General features: G+C 55.3%; 1 protein-coding gene across 5 annotated transcripts in view; it reads left to right on the forward strand.

Moving 5' to 3' along the window:
• CPNE5 (copine 5) overlaps window positions 1-13,580 on the forward strand; it is a 98,471-nt gene that overhangs the window by 80,486 nt on the left and 4,405 nt on the right. For 2 of the 5 annotated variants that reach the window (XM_082412598.1, XM_082412599.1), the window contains 7 exons: window positions 2,949-2,995; window positions 4,617-4,798; window positions 5,708-5,835; window positions 6,077-6,179; window positions 6,935-6,992; window positions 7,428-7,501; window positions 8,705-10,400. In XM_082412598.1, coding sequence (XP_082268724.1) covers window positions 2,949-2,995; window positions 4,617-4,798; window positions 5,708-5,835; window positions 6,077-6,179; window positions 6,935-6,992; window positions 7,428-7,501; window positions 8,705-8,923 — 811 coding nt within the window. In that variant the 3' untranslated portion in view covers window positions 8,924-10,400. Of the gene's footprint in view, window positions 1-2,948; window positions 2,996-4,616; window positions 4,799-5,707; window positions 5,836-6,076; window positions 6,180-6,934; window positions 6,993-7,427; window positions 7,502-8,704; window positions 10,401-13,580 lie in introns of those variants that run through there. The other 3 variants (XM_082412595.1, XM_082412597.1, XM_082412596.1) reach the window with 2 other exon arrangements.

Consider the following 13,580-nt stretch of genomic DNA (forward strand, 5'->3'; position numbering starts at 1 on the left):
TAGAGACCTACAGAGGGCAGGAGGAACTGGGAAATGAGCCAGGGGATGGTCAAACACAAGTTTGAGGAGCAGAAAGAACCAGAAGGGTTGGCATCCAGGCAGGCAGAGAAGCCTGGTGGCTGCAGCCAACAGCTCATGGAAAGAGAGCCTGACTCCAAGGTGAGGTCCTACCCAGCACGCTCCCTGCCAGGACAGGTGCCAGGGCCAGGTGTGGGTAGCCGAGCGCACAGGTGCAGGCAGGTGAGTGACTACACCTGTCTTGAAAGGAGACAGGCAGGGCGGTTGCCAAAGGCTCATCCCAGCCAAGCGGGCGCTTGGCCGCCTGGTTCTCTGGGGCAGAGGGAAAAGTCAGGCCCTGGGAAGCCACTCTTACTTTCTCATGACAAGGCTCCCTGCTGCCTTGAGCCTGCAGCGCCCAGGTTTCGAGCTCTCCTCCTACCCCCTGAGCACATGCCCTTCCTGCAGTCACCCACAGGCTTTCCTGCCCCTCCTCTGTGCCTTCTCCAGGCCCTGCCCTGGCTCCCTTCCCCCACCCAAACTGCTCTGCTCTCTATCCTATTAAGCAACCACCCCTTATATTCCATGGTAATTTTCAAACAATCCTCATCCTGTTTATCCTTCTTATTTGCATAGTGCCCCCAATTTACAGAACACAATGGGCTGGGTGAAGATGATTATCTCCATTTTACATAACGTGTCCAAGGCCCCAACACTTAAGTCGGTGGCAGGGTTCTTTCCGTCACCACATGCTGCATTTCTTCCATAGTAATGAACCCCCCTCACAGCTCCCAGGTGAGGTGTGATAGAGACGATGAGTTGAAGGGCTGGGTGCTGTCTCATTGAGAAGGAGCTCACAGAGGCAAGCCCTGGCCCTCCTCCTCCGCTGTCTTCACACTCTGGAGAACCTGAGAGGCCGACGTGTGTGTCCAGGCAGGCAGCTGATGGAGGCCTCTGTCTAGGGATTCTCTCCTCCCTGGCCTCCCTCCCCCGGCCCCCTGGACCAGGAGGAAGGCTATGGGCACCTCTGCCCCCACGTCAGAGTCCGAGATGGAGCTGGTTGCTGAGCAGCCTGTGTTTTGCCGTTAGGCAGGAGGGGCGAGCCTGCAGGGAGTAACTGTTCCACAAAAGTAGCTGCTTTCCAGTCCCTTCCTTCTCTGAGCTGTTTCAGAACCCAGAGCAGGGTTTTTACTTAAGGAGTAAAAAAAAGGCCTGGGGCTTCCCTGGTGGCGCAGTGGCTGAGAATCTGCCTGCTAATGCAGGGGACACGGGTTCGAGCCCTGGTCTGGGAAGATCCCACATGCCGCGGAGCAACTAGGCCCATGAGCCACAACTACTGAGCCTGCGCGTCTGGAGTCTGTGCTCCACAACAAGAGAGGCCGCGATAGTGAAGAGGCCCGTGCATCGCGATGAAGAGTGGCCCCCGCTTGCCGCAACTAGAGAAAGCCCTCGCACAGAAACGAAGACCCAACACAGCCAAAAATAAATATAATAAATAAATAAATAAATAAAAGATTACTATTAAAAAAAAAAAAAAGCCTGACTCTCCCCTCACCCTTTATTTGGAAGAGCCAAGCCAACAATGTCCCTCAGCTGTAGTCCTGCAGGCCAGACCCACCTCTTGCCGCCTTGTGGCTCCTTCTCCCTCAGAGCTTGGAGTCTACTGAATGCTCTGCCCCCAGGCAGCAGACGAGGGGGAAAGAGTGTGGGGAGGACTGTCTCTGGCCAGCAGACCCTGGGTGGGGTCTCCTGCTAACCATGTCCTTCACCTTTCCTGGAGATTGAAGGGTCCCTGAGCAGCAGCTCAGCTGTGATGAAGTGGAAAGAGGGCTGTGGTTTCTGATAGGGACCATCTGCTAAATGCAGGTGAGGTGAGCCCTGCCTCATCTTTTTTTTTTTTTAAATACATTTATTCAGTTATTTTTGGCTGCATTGGATCTCCGTTGCTGTGCGCGGGCTTTCTCTAGTTGCGGTGAGCGGGGCTACTCTTTGTTGCAGTGCGCAGGCTTCTCATTGTGGTGGCTTCCCTTTGCTGCAGAGCACGGCTCTAGGCGCGCAGGCTTCAGTAGTTGTGGCACGTGGGCTCAGTAGTTGTGGCTCACGGGCTCTAGAGCACAGGCTCAGTAGTTGTGGCGCATGGGCTTAGTTGCCACGGCAGTAAAAGTGCCCAGTCCTAATCACTGGACTGCCAGGGAATTCCTAATTATCTTTTCATCTAGTGATTCCCCCAAGCACATGAAGGATTTGCTAAAACAGATTCCTGCACCGCACCAAGGGATTCTGATTCAGTAGGTCCAGGGGGGCCTGAGACTCCTCACAGATTCCCAGGTGATCCTGATCCTGCTCTTCCAGGAGCGCTCCTACAGAATTTCCCCCAGACCCACAGACTGGCTTTTACTGGCCGCATCCCCCATGGTGTCATTTAACATATTCCTCTATCCCCTGTGTTTCCTGTAAACAACTGGTAGATAGTTCCGGAAGCTCAGTTAGATTCCAGTTCAATTTTTTGGCAAGACGACTTCATTTGTTCTTCCCTCAGGAGATGCACAATGCCTGTTTGTCTTTCTTTTTTGCCAAATAAGTTTTAACCCTGAATCTGACTCCAAATTTGCGCCAGGAACACAGGGAAACCCTACTTCACTGGCCTCAGGTGGACCCAGGGGCAGGGTTTGGAGAGGAAATAAGAAATCGCAGCCATGTGCCCAGCAGAACATAATCATCTTCAGAGAGCTGTCACACTGCCTAACTCTTTTGATGCTCACAACAGTCCTTTGGGGGAGGGTGTAGCTGATGATACTATCCCGGTTTTCCAGAACTGGAGATGAGTGAATTCACCAAGGCTACATACCTGACAAGCAATGGGGCTGGGGTGGAAGCCAGGTTTCTCACTCCCTGTCCAGTACAGGCCTGCCTTTGTCCAGGTTACTCCCCTGCTGTTCTTCCTTTTCTAGGACCCAGATCAACTTCACGGTGGCCATCGATTTCACAGCCTCCAATGGTGAGTGGGGGCATGGGCAGAGGAGCTGGATGGGGGCTGGGGGCCTGGAAAGGGGAGGGCTTTTCAGGGCTGTGGTAGTTGGCCCTAGCTGGGAGCAGATCTCCCATACTCTCTGGCCTCATCCTCACGAAGAGGAGGAACTTAGGCCTAGAGAGCCAAAGATGCAACAAAGGTGGTGAAGGTACCCCCAGATTGGATCATGGTCACTAACAAATCTGGCCTCTGGGCCTACATACCCTGAGCCACAGCCTTGCCCTTGAGGATACCCACTCTCCCTAGGGGAATAGGACAGCTTCTCTGGGCCCATGGAGAGCCCTGGAGCAGAGGTATTTCCTCACAGGATCAGATTGCACAGCCCCTGTGCAGTCCACCCCACAAGCTGGAGGGGAGAGCCAGAGGCAAGACTGAGCCTTGTGGTCCTCAAGGAGGCAGGAACGCCCAGGAGCTCTGGTCCTCACCCTTGCTCGGGCTTCCTTCCTCCTCTGACCTTCTCCAGTGTCAGGCTGTGACCAAGTGGCCGGGAGCAATCAATGCCAAACTTTACACTGTTAGAGACATCACAACCTTCCTTGGATTCTGGACCCCCATTAACAGTGCTCAATGCTCATTTTTGTGCCAGTCAGAAGATGCCCAGGTCTCGTACTCCACAGGTGTGTCAGAAACCCCCCTCATGGCTGAGGGCCCTCCCATCACAGAGTGGTGGGATGTCAGAGCTGGGAGGGGTCTTAGTATTCATAACAGTGAGGAGAGTTATAATAACGTCTGTTTAATCCTCACAACAGTTCTGTGAGGTGTGGACTGTTATTACCCCCATTCTACAGATGAGGAGACTGAGGCTGAGTGGTTAAGAAACTTATGCAGATCACACAGCTAGTAGGAAGTAGAACGGATTAATACTTGGCAGTTTGTGCTGTACTGCCTCTTATTAATAAACGAGTAACTAAAATATGGACAATATTAGTGGTGACAAGGGCTGTGGAGAAAAACAAGTCAGGAAGAGGGATAGGGAGTATGGAGGAGGCTGTAACTTTCAATAGGCTGCTCGGGGAAGACCACAGCAGACCTCAAGAGGTGAAGGAGCAAGCCATGTGCACATCTGTGGAAAAGCGTCCCAGAGCAGAGGGAACAGCCTTTGCCGAGGCCCTGAGGTGGGAATGGTGAGAGGCCAGAGCTGAGTGAGTGACAGGATGGTAGGAGATGAGGAGAGAGGTAACCTCAGGCCAGATCAAGTGGGGTTTTGTGGGCCCTTGTAAGGACTTCAGATTTAATTCCTGGTGAAACGGGAGCATTGGGGCATTTTGAGCAGAGAAGAGGTATGATTAGCTGCCTGAGTTTTGACATAGACTCGCTCTGACTGGTGTGCTGAGTATGGACACAAGGGTGGAAAGACGGAGATCGGGCTGCTGCAGTCCTATGAGCAAGAGGATGGTATCATGGAGGAGGGGAGAAGTAGGTGGGATTCTGGATGTATTCTGAGGGTTTAGCAGCCATGATTTGCTAAAGGATTGAATGTGCGGTAAGAGAGAAAGAAAGGGGTTCCCTTGGACACCCCCTTCTGCATTCTGAGCCTGGTGGCTTGGAGTGTCCAGGCCGGCAAATGTCCCCATGCCCTGTCTTGCAGGGAACCCCTCGCAGTCCACGTCCCTGCACTACATGAGCCCCTACCAGCTGAATGCCTACGCGCTCGCACTGACCGCCGTCGGGGAGATCATCCAGCACTACGACAGCGACAAGATGTTCCCCGCCCTTGGCTTCGGGGCCAAACTACCCCCTGACGGCAGGGTATCCCATGAGTTCCCGCTGGTAGGAGGTCCTGGGAGAAAGGGCTGAGGGCTGACCAGACTGGGGGTGTGGTGACAGGCCTGGGGTGGGGGGCATTCCCATCCTGCCCGCCTAGGGACTTGAGGTGCAGTCTTTGCAGAGGTAGGCTGCCTGCTGGATGTAGGGGAGCTTGTATCAGAGCTTCCAGAAACCCACTCCCCACCTCAGTCACGAGCACCTCCCCTCCATGTCTGAAGCCGTCCACAGTGGGCTCTGCCCTCCTTTTCCTAACAAGACCCAGGTGGAGGTGGAGTGGGGATGTGGCTGAACTATTCCCCAAGGCCCCAGAAATGAGGCTAAAAGGGTGTGGGTTGGGTATGGACAACTGCAGGTAGTTCCAGGAGTTCCCTGGGTTGGTCTGAAATGGGGGCCCTGTGGAGATGGCTCCTCAGGCCACCTCCTTTCCCTCCCTCCCATGAGCTGGGGACACTCAGTCGGTTGCTGGATCACTCACAGCAAATGTCCCTCCCATGCCTGTAGGGTGCTAGGCACTGTGCTGGGCACAGGACACAGGAGGATGGAGCAGCCGCTGGCCCCTCCAGAGCAGCTCAGACTCTGCAGTCATTTTAGGGGGTGGTGGGTTTGCCCGAGGTTCCCTAAGCAGCCAGGGCTCTGGGGGTCAGGGGGATGCTGTCTGAGCAGGTACAGGGAGTAGGGCAAGGAGCAGGTCTGGACCCTGCTCACCTGGAGCATGTGTTGCCCTTCACGGTAGGCCCCGAGGGCTCCCTCCCCTGCCCCGAACCCCTGAAGCCCCACCAGAGAAGAGTCTAGGAGAGCCCAGGCCTGTCGGCCTCCCCAACCCTGGCTCTGCCGCCACAGACCACCCAGCTGCCCTCCTTCCCATCCCTCCTTCCTTCCTGGGCTCAGCCTCCTCGCCCTCTGTGCCCTCAGAATGGCAACCAGGAGAACCCCTCGTGCTGTGGCATCGATGGCATCCTGGAGGCCTACCACCACAGCCTGCGCACGGTGCAGCTCTACGGCCCCACCAACTTCGCCCCCGTGGTCACCCATGTGGCCAGGTGAGTGTGGCGGTCACTGGACCATCCCCACAGCTCGCAAGCTGCTTCCTTCTACCACTGTCCTCCCAGGAAGGTGGCAGGGAGTGTCCCTTCCCACTGGTTTGCTTTTCAGGGAGGCCTGACCCTAAAGAGACCCCCTCCCACTGAAGAGCTGTCCCCACCAGTGTTAAGGGTCCTTGTGTTGGGGGGACGACATGCCCAGAGTCCCACCAGACAGACCTCTGCCCCCACCCTGCCCCAGGAATGCGGCCGAGGTGCAGGACGGCTCCCAGTACTCGGTGCTGCTCATCATCACGGATGGGGTCATTTCGGACATGGCACAGACCAAGGAGGCTATCGTCAATGTGAGCAGGGATGGGGATGGAGCATGGGGAAACCTGGGGGTGCACCTCCCCCCCTCCTTTAGGGAAACCTTTGGGGCATGGCTCCTCCTCTCCCTGCCCTCTTTGGGACCACTCCTGGCTTCTTGCTGTAGAGCCTAGAGGGCCAGCAGTAGGGTTTGGGGGATGGAGGGGGTTCCGGCTGATGAAGGATCTGGCTGGCGAGCTCTCTACCTACCTCTTCATCACACTGGATGGTCCGCTCCCTCCAGACTCCTATGGTGCCCTCATTAACCCATCTCTAGGGCTGCTGCCCCAAACCCCAGCCTGGCTTGGCCAGGTAGAAGAGGAGGGAGGTCCAAAGAGGGGGAGGCCCAGGAACATGGCTCCCTCTATAGGGGCCCCAGCCACAGCTGGCCCTCCCTCTGGGCCCATGTAAAAGCTGTCCCACATGACGGAGGTCCAGAGGCAGAAGAGGGGACAGAAGAGGGTGTCTTGCAGAAGCAAACCTATGACCCATTTCCCCCTCTGCCTCCTGCCCTCTCCACCCCCTCTTCCTCTCTGGTGTCCCTGTATCCTTGGCTATCCTCTCTCCCTCCTCCTCCCCCTTTTCTGTGTTTCTCTGTGTGTCTCCATCCTTCTCTCCTCCATTTCCTCCCTGTCCTCCTGCCTTTCTTCTTTTGACCCACCCCTTCCTGTCCTTACCTGTGATCTCCCATTTCTTTTAACTGGCCCCTCGGCTGGGTACCACCCCGCCCACCTCCCATGTTGTCTCCCAGGCTGCCAAACTCCCCATGTCCATCATCATCATCGGCGTGGGCCAGGCAGAGTTCGATGGTGAGTCCCCACCCACCTAGATGTTCCCCCAGAGGCTTCAGGCCCTTGGGAATGTCCCCTCCCAAAAGAGTGAGAGCTCACATCAGGGTGTGTGCAACTATCTGGATGAGCAGGCAGGGTGTGAGTGTGCGTTTGTTTGCACAGGGAGGGGTGTGTCAAGGTGTGTACCGCACACCCACACACCAAGGCTGTGGGGAGGAGGGCCCAAGTCACTCCTCCCTCCTCCACCCTGGGAGCCTGTGGAGGGTGGGGGAGTGGCACCATGGGCTGGAAGTCAGAGACTCACGTGGTTGGGCTCCTCCTGTCTCCTGGCCTCAGTTTTCTCATCTCTAACGTGGGGGTCTGAGCTGGCGGTCTCTGTCCTGCCAGGCCCAGGTGCCCACCAATTAGTCCCCCCACCCCATGCCTTTGCCCCTCCCCCCCCCCCCCCCACAGCCATGGTGGAGCTGGATGGTGATGACGTGCGGATCTCCTCCCGGGGAAAGCTGGCCGAGCGGGACATTGTCCAGGTGAAGCCCAGACCCTGCCCGCCCCACGGAAAATGCAAGAGCCCCTCTAGGCAGGCTGACCTAACTCCCCCTTCTAGGGGCTTCTCTGGAAAGGGGCCCTGGAAGGAGACACTGGGAGCCCTAATGGCTTGGCCTCACAGAAGGAAACAGGAGTCAGTCTTAGGGCTGGACCCACCTCTACCATGGCTGAGACTCACCCCTAACATTGTGTTGCCCTGACTGGAATGCTCTGCTATGCCCTCCCTAAGCCCCAGGCCTCCAGGGTCTCCTGTAGAACACAGAGGCCTAATTACTTGCACCTTCTGTTATTTTCTTCTGGGCTGCCTTCCTAAGTGAGATGGCAAACCCCATGAAGGGTGGGGGAGGTGTCTTTAGTGTTGCTGCAGCCCTTTCCAAGAATGAGTGTTGCTTGGTTGATTGAATCAATATCAACGTCTCCATGTAGGATGGCAAATGTAACGAGCAGACAGGTCTTTGTCCTCAGGGAATCCCTGTCCAGTCAAGCCTCAGAATGCACCTCAGTAAGCACATCCCTCTGTGAATCTCTTACACACTGAGTCCCTAGTGCTTAGGAGATTCAGAATAAAAAAACCCGACATTCTCCATACCACCCCCTCCCCCATTAAAAAAATTAAGGGGGGAGGGGTCATTCCAGGTGTAGAGACCAAAGACTGGAGCAAGGGCAGTCTGGGAGGTGGGACCTGTGTATGCAAAGGCCTGGAGGCAGGAGTGAGGCTGAGGCACTGGGAAGGGGGCCAGACATCTCCTGGGATGAAGCCAGAGGGGCCTGACTGTAGGTGTTGGCCCAGAAAGGGGAGAGCAGAAGCAGAGACAGAGAGCGCCCTGCAGGAGAGGTGGGAGGAGACCCGCAGGGCCCATTTTCCAGAAGCCAGGGGATTCCTTCAACATTTCCTGAGTGCCTGCTAAATGCCTGTGCTTGGTGCCAAGACTTCAGAGATGAAGGGATCTTGTTCAGCGGTGTATTGTATCCTGGCATGAATAGGTGTGCAGTAAGTTATTTGTTGAGTGAATGACAGAACAGGGACTCTGATACAGTCCCTCAGAGAATTCACCATGACGGGGAGGGCTTGATTGAAGTGGGCAGAGGCTGGGGAGGAGTGGGACAGGATCCCAGACCTGGAGATTTGGGGAACTGGTGTCCAGAGGGAGACCTCGCCTGACCCTGCCTCCCGCACTGGACAGTTTGTGCCCTTCAGGGACTATGTGGACCGCACGGGCAACCACGTGCTCAGCATGGCGCGCCTGGCCCGCGATGTGCTGGCTGAGATTCCCGACCAGCTGGTGTCCTACATGAAGGCGCAGGGCATCCGCCCTCGCTCCCCGCCCGCGGCCCCAGCGTGCTCGCCTCCGCAGTCCCCCGCCCGCACGCCCCCTGCTTCCCCCCTGCACACGCACATCTGAGCCTGGTCTGCTCAGATGGCTGGGGCTTAGGCCAGTAGAAAGGGAGGCGGGGTGCCCAGACCCAGCTACAGACCATCCTGCCCAGCCTTTGGAACACGTGTGCCTGGGAGGCCCACAGCGGGTAGGGCTTCTGGAGACTCCTTCCCATACTGCCCAAGCCCCTAGAGTTTGGGGGTACAGGTGGTGGAGGTGGGGATCTGCGCCCCTGCTCTTCTCTCCTTTCATTGACACCTGGTTCTGGACCAGCCAGGAAGATGTTAATCAGGACGACTGGGGTCCCGCTCAGCCCACCTGAGCTATTACCTGGGTAATCCCATCTGCTCCTATATCACCCTGAAGCCTGGGCTAAGCCTCCCACTTCTAGGCCCCCTTCTCCCTCCCCTCCTCCTGTGGTGTCTACTCCTATACCTGGCCCCTGACCCCCACCTGGTATCTATCCTGTCCCATTTCCAGTGAACCCTGTGAGGCTGCTGGGTTTGCAGGAGTGCCTGAACATGTGACCCCTCCCTGGGACCCTTGCATGCAGTGGGAGTCCTACAGACCCATGAAGGAGATGCTGTGATAGTGGATGGAGGCCACATGGTGGGCAAGGAATGGAGGCTTTTCAGGCACAGAGTTGCTTCTGGTGCCTCTCAAGCCCAGTATGACGCTGGTTCTAGACACACAGATGCACAGGCCTCTCCCTGGTCTGGGCCCGTAGGTACCTCCGCAGTTGGCTCCTAGCTCCAGGAATCCCCTTTTCTCCCCAGAGACTGCCCAGTGTCCTTGGGGCACCATCCTCTGCCGCCCACCTGGAGGCCTGGGCAAGAAGCAGCCCAGCTCCAGCACTCCCACACTGCCCTTCTATCCTATGGGGATAGGGGATGGGAGTCCTGGGTTCAAGTCCTGCCTCCACCCCTTGCTGGCTGTGGGAACCTGAGCAAGGCCTTTCTACCTTCTGGGTCTTAGTTTCCACATCTGTACGGCAAGAGGGTTGACCAGATAGCCCTGGGTTTACCTTCAGCTCTGATACCCTGAGAGTCCACATTCATCCCACACCCAGCTTCCCCCATCCCACTCCTCACGAGTGCAACCCCTTAAGGCCGTCTTGGCTTTTAGGGTCACCCTGTTCCATCCCATCACCCCAAATCCACCCTAGTCCTTCAGCCTTGGGCTCTGGCATCTGAGCCTGAGCCCTTGCCCCTGCTGTGGGAAAGGTGAGAAAGATGATCTCACCCCTGGGCCCACCCAGCTGCCCAGCCTTTACCCACATGGTCATGCATGCCAGTCCCTCCTGCCGCATGGGGCTCCTCAGCCCACTGAACCTCCCGTTCCTGGGTGGAGACCAGGCCCCACCCCGTCTGTTGCCAGACACTGCTTCCCCTCCTGTCATGCATGATGGTGGTGTTTCTATGCTGTCTGGTCCTGTGCCTGTCTCTAAGACAGTCTCTGTGTGGAATTTGCCTTAAACTGAAGTAAATTTGGTTCTTTTACTAAAGTTCCTTGTTTTCCTTTCTCCTGTGAAAAATAGCACAGATGTTGCTGTGTGACAGAGTCCAGGTTCTCCTCTCTCTTTCTTCCATTCTTTTGTTCAAAAAAATGTACTGAGCAACTACTACGTGCCAGGGTCTATGCTAGGCGCTGAGGATGCAGCAATGAACAAAACATAGGCCCTGTCTCCACATGGAACTTACAACAGACACACAAATAGGACAGGGGAAACACAGTAAGCACATAATAGGTAAATAATATAATTTCTGGTGGTGATAAGAGTCACAAAGAAAAATAAGAGAATAAGAGGACAGAGAATGACAGGGTGATATTTTAAATGAGGTGGTCAGGGAAGGAGGGCCTTTCTGAGGAGATGACAGTTAGATGAGCCCTGAGGCAAAGAGAGGGAGGCATGCTGATATCTGAGGCAAGAGGGCTCCAAGGAGACGGAGCAGCAAGTGCAAAGGCCCTGAGGTGTGTTTGAAGAACATTAAGGAGGCCAGTGTGGTTGAAGCTGCATTAAGGAGGGGAGAATGCAGGAGATGGGGTTGAGGGTAAAGAATCTGGAATGTTCAGGGCCTTGTAGGCCACAGTAAGGCCTTCAGCATTACTCTGAGTGAATCAGGGAGCCACTGAGGAGGTGAGAGAGGTGAGTAACATGATCAGATTATTCCGTGGGTGACTTTACTGCATTTGATCACTCATCTCTCAACAAGTATTTAGTGAGCATTAGTGCCAGGCCCTGGAGACACTGCCTCACACACAGTTGCACCCTCATGGGCCTAACCCCTGCTCTGGAGCAATAAGCAAGGAAATCCTACCACCCTGGGGTATCGACACCAAACCAATGAATGGGACCAGGATCTGTGGCCACCAAAGCGGGGCTCTTGGGGCAGCCTAAATGCCTCACAGGTCATGTGCCCAGGATGACTTACTGCTCCTCTGTGTGATGGGACTGTCACTCTTCCCTTGCATGATTGTTGTGTGGTCAGAGTGACGTGTAGATATGCATGCATGAAGCGTGTGACATTCACAGGGCCTGCTGCACTAGGTGCACAGTAAACACCACTTTCCTCCTTGTCCCTCTTCACATATAAGTCCCTGTGGCTGTGAGGGACCAGGATCAGAGGGAAAGGGGATTTCTCCCTCCTCTGGGTGAGTTTGCTCTCAGATTAGCCCTCCAGGCAGCCATTCCCAACCAGCACATCACAAGAAATTGGTACTAATTATACCAAAGTTTGGGACTTGCTTGCTTCTTAGATGATTTTATGGTAAATTAGAGCTGATTCACTGTGGTCCTTATAATTAGATGCCCCTCTGACTTGCGTTCCGATCCACTTTGAGTGGGCACCGGCTGGAGTCACAGCTCGAGAAGAAGAAAGTTCCCATAACCAGCGGCCCGTTTTTCCCTCACCTTGGGCTCCCGTGGGAAAGCATCGGGAGGAGAAGGCCGCCTGGCAGGGCAGTCGAGGCTCAGAGCCGCTGCCACTGGTGCACTGAGAGTGTCTTTACTGTGCTCAACAGGGTAGCTGGGTTCTTTCCCAAGGTGTGTTCCACGGAACACTGGTTCCCTGGCACGGGTTTTGGGAAACTGCCCACTCCGAGCCCCTCTCAGAGAGTCCCCATGGCCTTCAGGGTATTCGAGGCTTTGATTAGTCCTGTGGCAAAGAGACTATTTTGACTTGGTTCATCCCAATGTTTTCTAAGCTTTTTGACCATGGGGTCGGAGTGTGTGTGTGTGTGTGTGTGTGTGTGTGTGTGTGTGTGTTTAGCTGTAACACTATCACCAAGCACAACACGTTGTCTTGGGAATTTCAGTAGAGACATCTCCCTGGTTCCCAGGCCAACACAAAAGCCTGAGGCTTTTTCCCAGGAGGCCACAGGAGGTCATGGAGTTGGGGAACTTCTCAGAGGGGATGGGGTAGGAGAGGTGAAGACCTCCAGTTGGCTCTGGAGAGAAGGAAGGGGCCTCAGAAGAGGCCCCTGCCCCTGCCACATCAGGAAGAGAAACCACAGAGAAGAAAGGAGGGCGTTCAGAAATTCACAGGCCCAGACTCACGGCTCCATTTTGGCTTTACTTCATGATATTCCTTTATTGGGCTGAGAGGTGTGTGTGTGTGACAGAGCTGGGGGAGGACAGGCAGAGAAGAGAGAGGCGACTGAAGGGTCCGCCTGGGCTATGAGCCCCTACCCAGGCAGCCCGTTCAATCCCCAGGCCTTACCCCAGGACTGAGGACCCCAGGAATGGCCAGCCCCCGGATCACTCCTCTACCCACTTCTCTGCCCTTAGAAGTCCCTTTACCGCTCTCACTTCAAATGCCCCTGAATTAATAAAAATAAGATCATAATAATAATAGTAATGACCAACACTCATATGTACTTACTAAGTACCAAGCGTTCTTCTAAGCCCTTTATATGTGTTAAGAAAGTTTATCCTCATAACAACACCATCAAGGAGGTACTATCATGATCCTATTTTCCAGATGAGAAAACTGAGGCATAGAGAGGTTAAGGGACTTGTTCAAGTCATACTACTAGAAAGTAATGGAGCCTATAGTTATCCATCTGAGCCCCAAGGTGGAATGGGAGCAGCGACCTAGTTGCCGTTTAATTGCTGTGTCACCTTTGCTGGGCTACCTGCCCTCTCTGGATCTTAGTCTCCCAACTGATAAAATGGAGGGGATGGGATCTAATGTCATAGGGGTCTTCCCATCTCTCTTGAATCTCAGCTCTCCCATCAGCCTAACCTCTCAGACCCCCGCCAGACCCCATAGGCTTCCTGGGGCCCTGTCATGTCCAGGCTGGATGCTCTCTATCGCCACACCAGCTCCTCCCACATCCCTGGGATGCGTGGCTGCCATTGGCCTGCAGAAGAGGTCCCTGAGTCTTGCCGGGAAGGGGCGAGAGAGGTAGAAGCAGAGGATGGGACTGACAGCACAGTTGGAGTAGGCCAGGATGGTGCAGAAGCTGGATGCCACAAAAGCCACCGGCATGGCAGGCAGGTCACCCACAGCTGCCACATAGCCTAGCACAGAGCAGGGCCCCCACATCAGCATGAAGACCACCAGCACTACAAGGATGAGCCCTGTGTTTCCTGGTGCTCCCAGATGTTCTACCCCCTGGGGCTACGGGTATGTCTCCACAGGAGCCAGCCCAGGTGGCTGAAAGAGCAGCCCAGCCTCATCAT

This window comes from Balaenoptera physalus, assembly GCF_965194825.1.
Source record: "Balaenoptera physalus genome assembly, chromosome: 11".
In the NCBI taxonomy this organism is placed as follows: Eukaryota; Metazoa; Chordata; class Mammalia; order Artiodactyla; family Balaenopteridae; genus Balaenoptera; species Balaenoptera physalus.